General features: G+C 40.3%; 2 protein-coding genes across 2 annotated transcripts in view; both read left to right on the forward strand.

Moving 5' to 3' along the window:
* Window positions 1–5,143, forward strand: part of kirrel1a (kirre like nephrin family adhesion molecule 1a) — a 31,589-nt gene extending 26,446 nt beyond the window's left edge. The window contains exons 14-16 of the mRNA XM_062444708.1: window positions 165–278; window positions 3,757–4,241; window positions 4,323–5,143. Coding sequence (XP_062300692.1) covers window positions 165–278; window positions 3,757–4,241; window positions 4,323–4,503 — 780 coding nt within the window. The 3' untranslated portion in view covers window positions 4,504–5,143. The remainder of the gene's footprint in view (window positions 1–164; window positions 279–3,756; window positions 4,242–4,322) is intronic.
* Window positions 5,144–7,413: 2,270 nt separating this feature from the next.
* The window catches only part of ndufs2 (NADH:ubiquinone oxidoreductase core subunit S2), a 9,153-nt gene continuing 3,391 nt past the window's right edge, over window positions 7,414–13,175 (forward strand). Inside the window, exons 1-9 of the mRNA XM_062445038.1 lie at window positions 7,414–7,551; window positions 8,785–8,888; window positions 9,436–9,626; window positions 10,480–10,600; window positions 11,052–11,164; window positions 11,687–11,761; window positions 12,785–12,862; window positions 12,973–13,058; window positions 13,171–13,175. The exon at window positions 13,171–13,175 is cut by the window's right edge and continues 115 nt beyond it. Of these exons, the coding sequence (XP_062301022.1) occupies window positions 7,445–7,551; window positions 8,785–8,888; window positions 9,436–9,626; window positions 10,480–10,600; window positions 11,052–11,164; window positions 11,687–11,761; window positions 12,785–12,862; window positions 12,973–13,058; window positions 13,171–13,175 (880 nt within the window). The 5' untranslated portion in view covers window positions 7,414–7,444. The remainder of the gene's footprint in view (window positions 7,552–8,784; window positions 8,889–9,435; window positions 9,627–10,479; window positions 10,601–11,051; window positions 11,165–11,686; window positions 11,762–12,784; window positions 12,863–12,972; window positions 13,059–13,170) is intronic.

Below are 13,175 nucleotides of genomic sequence, written 5' to 3' on the forward strand. Positions count from 1 at the left end.
CAAACTCTGTGCTTTCCCCTGTGAGTGATCGCTCCTTTTTTTAACACTATTAATTCCATTTTCTCTTTTCCTGTCACACTCTGTTGCCTCCTTCCCTCTTCTGTTTTGTTACGGCGCTTCCTCTCTCTCTCCTTTTTGTTTTGTTCTGTTGTTTGACGGTTTAGTTTCTCCCCTCTGTGTCCTTCTCTCCCTCCAATCAGCCCTTTAAGGATGACATAGAGCTCAAGTCCGACCTCCGCAGCGACACCCTGGACACCCGCCAGGAGTATGATCTAAAGGTGAGCTCACACACTTGCCAGGAACACTCATTTATATCCGTTTCGGGAAGGAGATTGTCACCAAAATGTAAAGAACAGACTTTTATTAAAAGACTCTCAAATTCCAATTTCAGAAAAAGGTTATAGTCACAAGATCCAGATGATATAAAATTAAAGTTGAAATAAACAAAACATTAATATGAAATCGCACCAAAGTCAGTGATGTCATGTGTAGTCTTTTTTTGGGGCAAGGTTTTATTCTAATTATACCTCACAGGGCTGCAGATACCCTAATCATTACTGACATGGTGACTCTGAGTGATGACTTTCATCCAGTGATGTACAGAGTGGTCACTAAGGATGACACTGAGAGTATCTATCACACAGAAAAAACATTCAAAGAACCAATGCTAAGTTTTATACTCATACAAACCATCATTTATATACTATATATAGTATATGATCCCAAATGAACTCCACTGAATGACTGTGGTATCTCAAAAATGTGTATTCTATCCCAGCTATAGTCATCAGTCACAGATCAATGGTAGTATTGACAAGTATTGACTTTTCTTTTCAGAAAACAAGTGTTTCCATAATGAGAGAGGGGTCATTGAAACATCACTGCAAAAAGATAAATCTGATGTTTATATAGGTTTTTTAATAGTTAAACATAAAATGACATTTTTAAAATTCATCTTTGTGCACCTGGAACAGTCAGAATGAGACAGAGGCTGTGTTCAGAATCACATACTAATGTACTGTTCTTATTAAGTATGACGTCAAATTGAGTATGTTGTGCATTCCAGCTGCATAGTATGTGGAATTTGTTTATGCTAGAAATGCATGAATGTATACTAGAGTAGGCAGGTGTGAGCTTGCTGGACATTGCATTGCGTCTCTTCAGTCTGTGCAATGACTGACATGATGAATGTAAATATGTCACTTTATTAAATTTTAATATTTGACAGGCAAGAAAGTAACCATTTAGATTTTCCAATATGTAGTCAGTTTATCCAACAATGTTTTCGGAGATGTGATGAGCCACTGGCTGGATGAGACCGGCTGTCAATCACCTGATATAGTCATATGACTGTCTTGCTTCAGTGTACTTCATCTGCTAGTAATGACATACTTAATAGTTCATTTAGTAGGCAGTATGCTGTACGTGCATATTGAGTATGTATAAGGCAGTATGTTAGTATGTGATTTCAAACACAGCCATAGAGGAGGGATTTGAATAGACAGCTGCAGTCTGGTTTTTGACAGTGCATGGAAATGTGGATTAAAGATCAAAATAATCAAACTAGAAGCTAAGACCCAGTCCACCTTAACTGATTAACAAACTGGTGCCAGAAGAACAATGAGTTATCATTTATGAATCCTTCAGAAGTTGTTACAAAGATGATTGAGTTCACTGTCACTATGGTGTTTCAGAGGCAGTGAATTGTTAGAAATGTATATCTAAGGAAACCACTACAGTTTTCTTTTTAAACAGATGCTTATTACAACTTTAGAATATATACTATATGTGTGATTTTGCCAAACATTGTGGAATAAGATTTTCCTACCTTAAAGCTATTTATGAGGCAACACGGGAGATAACAATATATTTTAGGAGATTAAATACCTCATAAAAAATACCTCTTTTATTGGAATGTTTTAAAATCTCTTGCAAAAATGGTATATAGGATACATTTACCCTTAGAATGGGTATTACAGTGACTGTGGGAATATTAGAGACGGCTATTAAAGACAACAAGATTTTGCAATGCAGTTGGCCTCTCTTCAATTACGAGAGCTTCACTCTCAGTCCAACTTTGATGCAACTAGCTTCTCTGATTACTTTGTAAGCTGGCTAACTGATAATGGACATGATTAAAAGACAAAATAGTAAAAAAAAAAATAACGAACAAAGGAAATGTAGGCGTTTTCTGCCCATTCAGCTGGCATGAATCATTTATACATTTTGACACCGTGGGGTTGGACTAAGGTGATGAATGTATTTTCACGCGCAAAGCTGCCAAAACGTTCTACTGAAAGTTCCCCCCCCCATGAATATTTTGTGAGGGCAAACACTCTACCCCTCTAGCTGGAGTGCTGCCTAGGATCACTTTGAAGAAACACAGACATGAATCCACCCCAGGAGGTGGTTAGATCACCCCGACAACAGCTTCAGCCAGACTGGTTTTTTTTCTCCTACCGCTGCCTGAAGCACCAAAGCATTGAAACAAAGTTGGGTGGGTGGGGGGTGGGGGGGGAGTCTGGGTACGTTGGAGACAATAGCCCGTTTTAAACAGAGATCCTACTGTAAAGAAGACCCCTCTATTGTACCGGCTTTTTTACACTGAACCAAACAAAGCTTGCATAATGCTGCCCCTGTATGTGATTATAGAGAGCGTGCCAGCGTTGTGGAATCAGAGGTGTGACGTGTCTTGTGTTGACTTTCTCGTCATACCAGCTCTCCCTATTACACAGACGTCAATTCAGCTCTGCGACTACCTCCACTGCCGGCTTAACGGCGGAACAGCAATGCCGTCCTATTCCTCGTTCGTGCGTTTTATACGGAGCGGCGAGGTGGAACATTGCCGCCTTGAACAGGACGTATAAAAGGGGCTAATTAGATTCGTGTCAGAAATAGCAGTAGGGCAGCAGGAGAGTGTAGTGAGCAGGGAGAGCATCCTTACTTCAACCAGACAACCTGGGTTCAGCCCAGCATGCTGGCACGGATCCACCCCTGCTTGAGTGTCCTGGAGTAAAACATGAGAGCTTACATTCGTGAAAGCTTCGAGCAAATCAGAATTTGAGATTTGGTCTTGTTAACGGGCTGAAAAAGTGAAACCAGTATCCCAATTTCCACACCGTGCTCTAATTCTAAGCAGGTTTTGAGTATGTACAGTGCTCTCACTGGAAATATGATAAAGTCCAATATATTCAAACTTAATCCAAAAGAATGCTTGATTATTACCAACAACTTGAAAATTAATAGATTTATATAAAAGATCTTTTTTTTAAAGTTAACATAATCTCAAATCTTATTTTCGAGCACTAAATTATGGAGGGTGCTTCAGGGTGCCAGTCTTGGCGGATTACTACTATTTGCTCATGCAGTTAGTGTCGTTGCAATTTTTTAGAATTTGTCTGATCCGTGTTGTTGATTTGCATACATTTCTGAAAAGACCAAAAACGCTGATCTTAGCCTCGGGAGCTGAGTTACAAAAAAAAAGGGAGCAAACTGCCCTTCGCATAGCTGTCTTAATGAAACTGGACCTGAATGCTGAACAGCTCCTGGGATGCAGTTGACTGACCTCTGACCTTCTGAAAAAAGAGAATTTCTCTGTGGGCATCAGGACAGAGTATATCATTATTATTGTGGAGCTCCTTTGACCTAACTTTTCTGTGCTGTCATTTAATGTATTTGATGATAAGCTTGGTTACGTTTTTTCTAACGTCCGCTCTGTGTTTGTCTTTTGTGTTTTGTCTCTGCCCGTCTCTTCAGGACCCCACTAATGGCTACTACAATGTCCGAGCCTCCACCCACGACGAAGGCCGCCCCGCCTCCCGCTCCACCATGCACTACTCCGACTACCGTTCCCCCACTGGGACACCAGGGGGAGCTGCATCAATCAGCAGCAGCGCCGGCGGCTCGGGAGCCACGGCTAGCGGAGGAGCGCCCGGTCCACCAGGCCCCCTCACCTCCCCCGGCCGTCCGCAAGCCTGCTACGACCCTCGACCCCCGTCCAGACTCTCCCACATCAGCTACGCCCAGTTCAACACCTTCACCCGCGGGGGCCAGAGCCAACAGCCTCCGCCCAACCCTCCCCCCGCAGCCAGCGACTTCCCAGGAGAATGCAGCCTCCTGGACTCCACTTCCCAGCTGGCCTACGACAACTACGGATACCCCTCCCATTACCAGACCTACCGTATGGGTTTCGCCCCGTCCAGCCTGGCCCCGCTGGAGGCAGGCCCGTCTTATGAGATGTACGGGGTGGGATCCGGGGTAGGAGGCCCCGGGGTAGGGGTGGGTCCCGGGGTGGGTCCCGGTGTGGGTCCCGGGGTGGGTCCCGGAGTGGGTCCCGGAGTGGGTCCCGGGGTTGGTCCCGGAGTGGGTCCCGGAGGTCCGCCTCCTTCGGGATCAGAGACTGGACTAGGGAAGTACGGCAGCTCCACTCGCTTCTCCTACACCTCGCAACACTCTGACTACTCCCACAGCCGACACACACAGAGGATGCAGACTCACGTGTGAGACGGAGAGATGCAGAAAACACCTCACAGTCTTTAGCCGAGCATGAGGAAGCATCTTATAAATAGCGTCACACCTAAAAAAAAAAACACACGCAATCACTGATTTACACGCACACATTTTTCACACACTGACACACCCTACTGAAAAACAAACACAACTACACGACACACAAAAAAAAAACATCACACACACACACACCCATGCACAGAGTCAGAAGACCATGCCCATGAGACAGGGAGGGTATGAGAAACACAGAGGCACAGCGAGAGGAAAAAAGCGACGAGTGGAAGAGAAGGAATCTTAGCGAGACAGGGAAGGGAAATTCCACACAATTTTGAATTCCCTCACTCCCGATGTGTTTGTATATCTGAGCTCTGAAAGAGCAGACGGCGCAAGTCACAATCAAGACTGGGAAAGAGAGCAAGAACCAGAGAGAGGACGAGAGATCACAGATCTTTGGAGCCAATAGCTTTTGCTATGAATTGACATTGTAAATGATAAGAGAGAACGTCTTAAGACAAAACTGACTGACTGTCAAATATGGTACACGCTGATCGGGAGAAAACCTCAACCAGTGGAAGTCATTTCTGGCCGACATTTTAACTTTTTTTTTTTTTTTTTTTGCTGGTTGTCTTATTCAATGATCATAGAGCACATATAAATATAGTATCCCAGAATGCCCCTCTGTTAAGTGGCGCAGGGGTTGTTAGGGCTGGGGTGGGGGTTGGGAGGGTTGTCATCATTTTGCACTGCATCTACAGTATTCATGCTTAGACGTCCCTTATCTATATCTGTGTATTGTCTTCTTTTTATTTGCACACCCGACTAGAGCTTTGTATTCTATTTTTTAAACATTACAAAATTATTTTTGTCAATGTAAAACATGTAATGTGTATGTATGGACCAAAAGTTTGAACCCGAGCGCACAGAACTCGGGCTTTCGCCTGAGCGATAGCCACTGAGACAGAGAGATGAGTTGTGCCAACAGCAGAGTCTGAATGCCTGAGAGGATTCAGCATGTATTTCACACCAGAAGGTTATATCAGTGTATAAAAGAAACCTAGTGCCAATTGTTCATGTTGTTCTTCACCTTAGACCATGTATATGCAGTAGAAGCTCCTTCTATTGGCGACTGTTGCTTTACAAACCAGGCTGGGGGCCTTGAGTCGTTCCCGGACATTTTCATAGGCTGGGGCCTTTTTCTCTGAGCTCTAAACTACAAGCCTGGTGCAGACAGAGAGAAAAACACAGATGTTGGGTTTAGAACTTAGTGGCCTTATAGGGGAACGTGTCGTACATTTCCATTTTCAATCATTCCTCATCGTCTGTCTGCCAAAACGGCCAGAGGAGAATGTGTATGGAGAGGTTCAATGAAGGCTTGTCCACAATATTGACATGTAGTAGTGTATGACTGCGAGTGTGTGGGCGTGTGAGTGTGTGTGAGAGAGAGAGAGAGAAAGAGAGAGAGAGATCAAGAGGGAATGTGTGGGCGTTCGCTCACACATCGATTTGTACAGTGTGTTTGTATAGATGTGTGAATGACTAAGTGTGTATGGGACGCATACTGTAAACACACAGCGCCTCACTCAAGTGTGCGCACGACTATTGTATGCATGTCCGTGTGTATGCAGTATGCCGGTGTGGATGTGTGCATGTCTGTGTCTTAAGTGTGCGGATGAGTGTTTCAGTATATGTCCATATCATTTCTCTCACAATCCTGTTACAGTACTTTTATACCTCTGGTAGGACTGTATCCTGTATTATTGTGTCTTTGAATTTAGGAAAATCCAATGTTTATCTTATTGTACTGTTCTTCGTAGCAGAGAAAACTGTTCAAAAGATGTACAACGAACGTTATCAGACTCTCATTTTTTAATTTCATTATCTTCAATATTTTTTAAAAATGGTATGTAATTATTTTTCCACAGTATTACATAAATAAAAGCACTGTTTTTTATAAAAAAAAACTGAACTGTGTGGTCTTTGAGTTGGAATGAAACCATTTTTACATACATTTGATGACATAGAGGGTTATATTCACAGTGAAAGAAGGGTTAGAGTATACTAGTTCTAGCAGTTTAGAGGATACTAAAATAATTATATCATTTTAAAATATCATTAATATCAAATATTATTTAATATATGATTAATTTAACTATGTTTCTTCCATTGCATATGTATGATAAAAGCTACACATAGTATACAGGATGAACTGAGGAAGGCTGAGAGCTTGAGTCCTGTATAAATAAAAGTTTAATTAATATTATTTAATTATTAAAGTGATTATTAAAGTAAAATTACTTGCTTTGCCTTGTTGTTAACTTGCTAAATGTTACGGATTTGAAGATTATAACCCTTATTTGTTACGCTTCCAATGTTTCAATATTATATATATTTTTAAATTCTTAATTCTTACATGCTGAAAATATCCCTCCACTTCAAAGTTGTTCTTATTGTTCCTACAGTTGGATGTTTGAGCCTCTCTGTGCAGAATTATGGATGTGCAGAGTCTGACACTAGAAGGCTGTTTGCACATTCATCTGCTGAAAGTGGAAAGTTTATCTGTGCTCACTGACAATCTGATTTTATGTGCCCAACAGTTAAACTCATGAAATGAACAATATTTGCATAATTATGGATTCTGTAATTTTTAATGAGTGAGAAGGAGTGGATGTTATTTTAAGGCCTGTAACAATTTAATTGACCTTTTTGTGATAGATAAAAACATATTAGACAAAAATTATTATCCAAAATACAGTATTTTATATACATCTTAAAACATGTCTGAAGGGGATTTCTAAAAGCTACACATATTGTGTACATGTGCGGGTACATCCTACCGACAGGTGGCAGTAACACACTCCTTACACACATTTCGCCTCTAAAGCAACAAAAGAAGAAACTCGACTACGTCATTGGCTAGCCTTGCCTAACAGCCAAGATGGCTGCAACAATGTTGAGGTCGCTTTCTAAACTAGGACGTCCTTCAACAAAATTAATATTAAATAATCATGTACTGAGCCCTGGCTGTACTGTCCTGCAACACAGGTAAGACAATAAAGAGATAAAAACGTGACGCTTTGATTTAACATTATATCACCAGCCGTCTTAGATTTAGCTCCTCAATAATATGCATACCCGAAGGCTAATGTTAGCAGAAGGCTAATGAGCCGACTTTGTCCTGTCATAAGTCGTCTGCTACAATTTATATTTACCTTCTGAATGGAAAACGTTCTAATAAGGCACACAAATAACTAAAATAGCAATGTCACTGCTAGCAGACGTGGTGTTGTGCGTGTTATATTAGATTCCTTGCTGTCATGTCGTTAGCTTAGCAGTAACCTAAGCTAGCTGCCTGATCAGTCAGCATGTATAAACTGTCTCTATCAATTCTGTCGGCTCTGTATAAGCTTAAATTTTGTTCCATATTTTACTTCAATGATGTTAAAAACGTTCTGATAAATTCCTGGTATAGAGGGTGAACATTAAACCATGGTTTGTTTGGCAGTGTGAAAGAGTAAACATCATCTAAACTGTTCCAGCTAAATTCAATACAAAGACAGTATATTGAACCAAATAAATTAAAAGATATGGTATTAAAACACATAGAAAATCTATGTATTCATTGCAAATAAACATTTGATAGAGTCGTCGTCCCTTCATGTCCTGATTATGTGTTACCAAAGTCAAGGGGACTCTAAACATAGTAGCATGTTATTGATGTTTTCTGACGCAGTAACATTAGGTCTAATCCTTTTTAACCATGTACTTCCCTGTTGCAACATTTAGCATTAATGATATGCAGATATATAGGGTTCAAATTAACTGATTCTTATGTATTTTTAATATAAAGTACCAGTCAAAAGTTTGGACACATTTTCTCATTGATGTGAGTGGGAAAGTGTGTCCAAACGTGTGACTAGTACTGTATATTTATCTTCAATTTTTACTGTAATGGAACCTCCCAGCCAAGGTATTCCTCATAATTGTTCTTGTGTAATCAGAGTGACAATAAACATCTTGAAGTTTGAAGATATTTTGTTATCTTAATTTGGCCTACTTTGTTTCTTGTTGCTTGTGTCATCAGTCAGATCTGATTGTCAGTCATCCAAGTGACAGCATCAATAACACCAGATTAAAGCCTCTCTGGCAACATGTATGAAAAGTGACGTCTGAGCGGTGTGCTTGCAGAAAGAGCTAGAATACTATTCTAAAGCAGTCTTATTAAAGCATTGGTTAAGAGTAGTAGGCTTAATTTGTTTTCCTTGTTGGTTTTTGCAGGCAGAAGCAATGGCAGCCAGATGTGGAGTGGACAGAGCAGTTTGCTGGGGCAGTGATGTACCCGACTGCTGTTAATGAGAAATGGAGCCCACCCCCATGGAATGGTACCACAAACACAGTCACACTTTTAAGGACAAAAATGTTTCCTGTTCTCCACTAACCTTATATTTTAAATATTGTTTACCAAGACAGTGTTAAGGCTGAAAACATTCAACATGAACATTTATTATTATTAAAGTGGAGACTTATTATTTGACCAAAGCATTTACACAGCACATTGGATTTAATACTTGTGTGTTTGCTGGTACATTTTAAAGCTCACAATATGGGTTTGTGCTCACAGCTTTGTAATGCTCTGAGTCTACAAATCTTTCCAAAATGAACCTGGCTCTGACTCCGGTGCCAGATTGGGGCCAGATAAGGATTACACCTCATTTCACACTGCAGTTGAAAGTGTGTCAGTCCTTTTTAGAATTGTATTTATTCCCTATGTATTTGTTATTTGTATATTATCTGTATGCAGTAAGATCTAGAATCATTTTATTAATAGTAAGTATTAGGTAGCCTATTATAATTGTGTGTGAATGATGTACTCTGGATGAATTCATTTGTACTATCTTCTCACACATTGTTTTGTTCTCCTCCTGGCAGACAAAGATCCTCCTGCAGAGAAGGATGTGTCCAACCTGACCATCAACTTCGGTCCCCAGCACCCTGCTGCTCACGGAGTGCTGCGTCTTGTGTTGGAGCTCAGCGGAGAGTCTGTCAAGAAATGCGACCCCCACATCGGCCTGCTTCACCGTGGCACGGAGAAACTCATCGAGTACAAGACCTACTTGCAGGTAATGAACCAACTGCGTATCTGCCTGTAAATACAGTGTTTGTATTATCTAACTTATCCATTAGATACTGGTTAAACTAATGTACCTGTATGCATGTATGTAGAAGGTTGTAAAGTCAGGAACCATAAAAACAGTTGTGCTATTCTTTGTTTTAACCAGGCTTTAATGGGCTGCCTGGTCTCTTTATACCTTGTGGCATTAGTGAGTCACTATAGCATCAGTCTGCCCTCAATTCAACATGAGAGATTGAACAAGTTCTTCTTCTACAGTAGGTTAGATTTATTCAAGCAAACTCAGCTTAATGTTAGCACTGATTTGATATTGCCATCATACTTATTCAAAGTCCTAGTTACTCAGTTTGATAGCTAACAGAGCACTGATAATGCACTGTTGATTCAAGACTAATGTAGCGTAATATAACACTCCAACCTTGTGCTGATATGCTGCCCCCTGTTGGTTTGGAGTGTGGAGTATGACCTTAACAAGTAGCCAGTACTTACATATAGCACCTTTTTTAAAGATGGAGCCTTTGTGGTGAATTCCACCACATCATTAGGTTGCAACACAGCTTACTGCAAAATGTCTCGTATTGTTAGATATTGTTCACACAGCAACACGTTGTGTAGAATGAATACTACGTGTATTGAATTGTTCTGTGTAAAAACCAGATGGCGCAAGAGCAATATGAACTGCTCACTGTCTTACATGAAAATGAAACCAAAAACCAAAAACATATTGACGTCAACAGAATAGATCAAGCTAATGTAAGATAAAGGTCATCAGGTGCATGTGTTGCATAGTTGATAAAAGTCCCTTTTTGAGTATACTTAACTTCCTCTTTTTTCTGCTACAGGCCCTTCCCTACTTTGACCGTCTTGACTATGTGTCTATGATGTGTAATGAGCAGGCCTACTCTCTGGCTGTGGAGAAGCTGCTTAACATCCAGGCTCCGCTTCGTGCACAATGGATCAGAGGTACAGATTAGAATTGGGCACATACTGGAAAGGCCTAAGCTCTTACACCAGATAATTTGGAGAAGGTGACAGGGATGATCTAACATTAGAAACACACAAGCACGCAGTTTATTGTTTATTAACAGCTCCGGTCCCGTGTGTTACCAACACATCAGCATATTTGTTGTGTTGTAGCTGTCAGTTATTGTTAATGGTCATTAGTCATCATTATTTTCATTATCTTATAAGTAATCCGCTGATTATTTTTCTGTTTAACCATTCGCAGAACATCAAAAAGTTGCAAAAGATTCCCAGAATGCAAGAGGAACTGTCAAATATTTACCACATAGAATACAAAAAAAATCTGTAAATCTGAAATTCCGAGAAGCTTGAACCAATGAAATGTTGACACTTTTTTATTTTTTTAAATTGACTTAAAACTATGAATAAATCCTTTTCTTTTTGTTTGTAGTGTTGTTTGGAGAGTTGACTCGCATCCTCAACCACATCATGGCCATCACCACGCACGCGCTCGACATCGGCGCCATGACTCCCTTCTTCTGGATGTTCGAGGAGAGAGAGAAGGTCAGGAGCACTGCTGCACAACACTGTGTTCAATCCTTTTATGATGAAATTAGCCCAGAATCATGTGCTCTCACAGTTCAATAGCAACAGTCTAATTCTGTTGCTGTATACTGCAAAACAAATGACAAAACACACACACACAAAAAAAAATCCACAGTGACTTCACAGCTGTAGACAGACTCTCCATTGTAAGAATATTAGTGACCCAGCTTCTCATTCAAACTGCAACCAATAATGCTCCATTCATGTTGAATAAGAAATAATCTGTTTCCAGATGCTATTTAAGTTGAGTCACTAAACTTTAAGTCACTACACGAGATATTCAGCTGTTGCTATCCAGTAAGTTACCCTGAGATTAAATGTTTATTCCAATAACCAGTGAGGTGAGAGAACATCACTGAAGTTCTTTCTCTCTCACGACGGATTCGTGAGAGAGAAATGTCAGTCCCGACTACAAGATGCAGTGCACGAACCGCTGAGTAGATCTTTCTAATGTCGACTCTGACCCGTGTTCCCTCACAGATGTTTGAGTTTTATGAGCGAGTGTCTGGAGCCAGAATGCACGCTGCATACGTCAGACCTGGAGGTGTTCATCAGGTAGGTGAATTAACTCAATAAATGCTCTTATCATGACTGTACAAGCTGTTTGTCTACTGTATTCACATCAAGACCTGATGATGGGCAGGATTCAGTTGTTCACTTATGTTAAAGTTCAGGGGAAAGTACCAAAAAAACACACAGAGGAAGTAAAAGTAGGCATATTGCAGAAAAAGAAGATGATGTGTGCATCTAAAAAAAGCAACAACAACTATCATAGTCCCATTTTTGTCTTTATTTGGGGAGTTTGGGCGTCTTTAAGGGCTGACTGCAGGTTAACAGTATATGCTTCATGGAAGTGATTTACACATCTGAAAGCTGGGAACCTGAAGATTAATATGAGCTCTGAACTGTATGTCAAGTTTCTCTAGTAATAAATCTGTAAACAACATTGTGTTTTGGGAAGGTGCCAATTCAAATTTAGAATTTATTTGTGTGAGTGTATAAGGGTTTAGAACATTATGTTGGAAGTATATAATGGCCATTCTCATTCTCAATTATGGCTCTTAAGTTGTTGCAGCAATATTTGGGTTGATAATTATATTTGTAACAGATTTTGTGCAAAACTTAACCATTTTTGACTACTTGAGAATTGATACAAATGCTCAGAAATCCCTACAAAATACCTCATTAACACACCAAGACCTTGAGAAACACTGTAAAAATGCATGCTGTCATAAAAAATGCATGGGATTAGTATAAAGTTTGTCTATGAATAGACTCCTTTATTAAATGGCCATTCCAGTTGTTCCCTCGACAAAATTTAGAGTCACTTTGGGGCTTTCTTTAACCTTCATCCTGACAAGCTGGCATGACATGTTCTAGTTTAATGTGATAGCTTTATCTTCACTCTAACTTTAAAACTGAGCCTCTGAAAGACTAATGTTAGCCAAGATGGTATACAGTAAATATAATGCAAGCATAAAGTCATATATGTTATTAAACATGGTGATGATGATGATGATGAGATGAGATGTCCTGACATGATCAATAAAGAACTGAAACATCTTAAATGTCTTGCAGGATATGCCCCTTGGCCTGATGGACGACATCTACGAGTGGTGTAAGAATTTCTCCATCAGAATCGATGAAGTGGAAGAGGTGTGTGACTATATGTTTATAAATAACATCCACAGTCTCTTAACATGATGAAATATGATCGTGTATGTATATATGTGAATGTTCAAATCTGTTGGTTGTCCTCTGTGCAGATGTTGACCAATAATCGTATCTGGAAGAATCGTACCGTGGACATCGGGATCGTTACCGCAGAGGAGGCTCTCAACTATGGATTCAGGTAACCGGCGAATGAAAACCGAGGACTTCTGTAATTCTTCTCTCCTTAACTTTGCTGTTGATGTAACTCTCAAATCTTTTTGTTGTCTCCTCTGTCCTTATTCCTCCACCAGCGGAG

The sequence above is a fragment of the Scomber scombrus genome, chromosome 23 (assembly GCF_963691925.1).
Source record: "Scomber scombrus chromosome 23, fScoSco1.1, whole genome shotgun sequence".
In the NCBI taxonomy this organism is placed as follows: domain Eukaryota; kingdom Metazoa; phylum Chordata; class Actinopteri; order Scombriformes; family Scombridae; genus Scomber; species Scomber scombrus.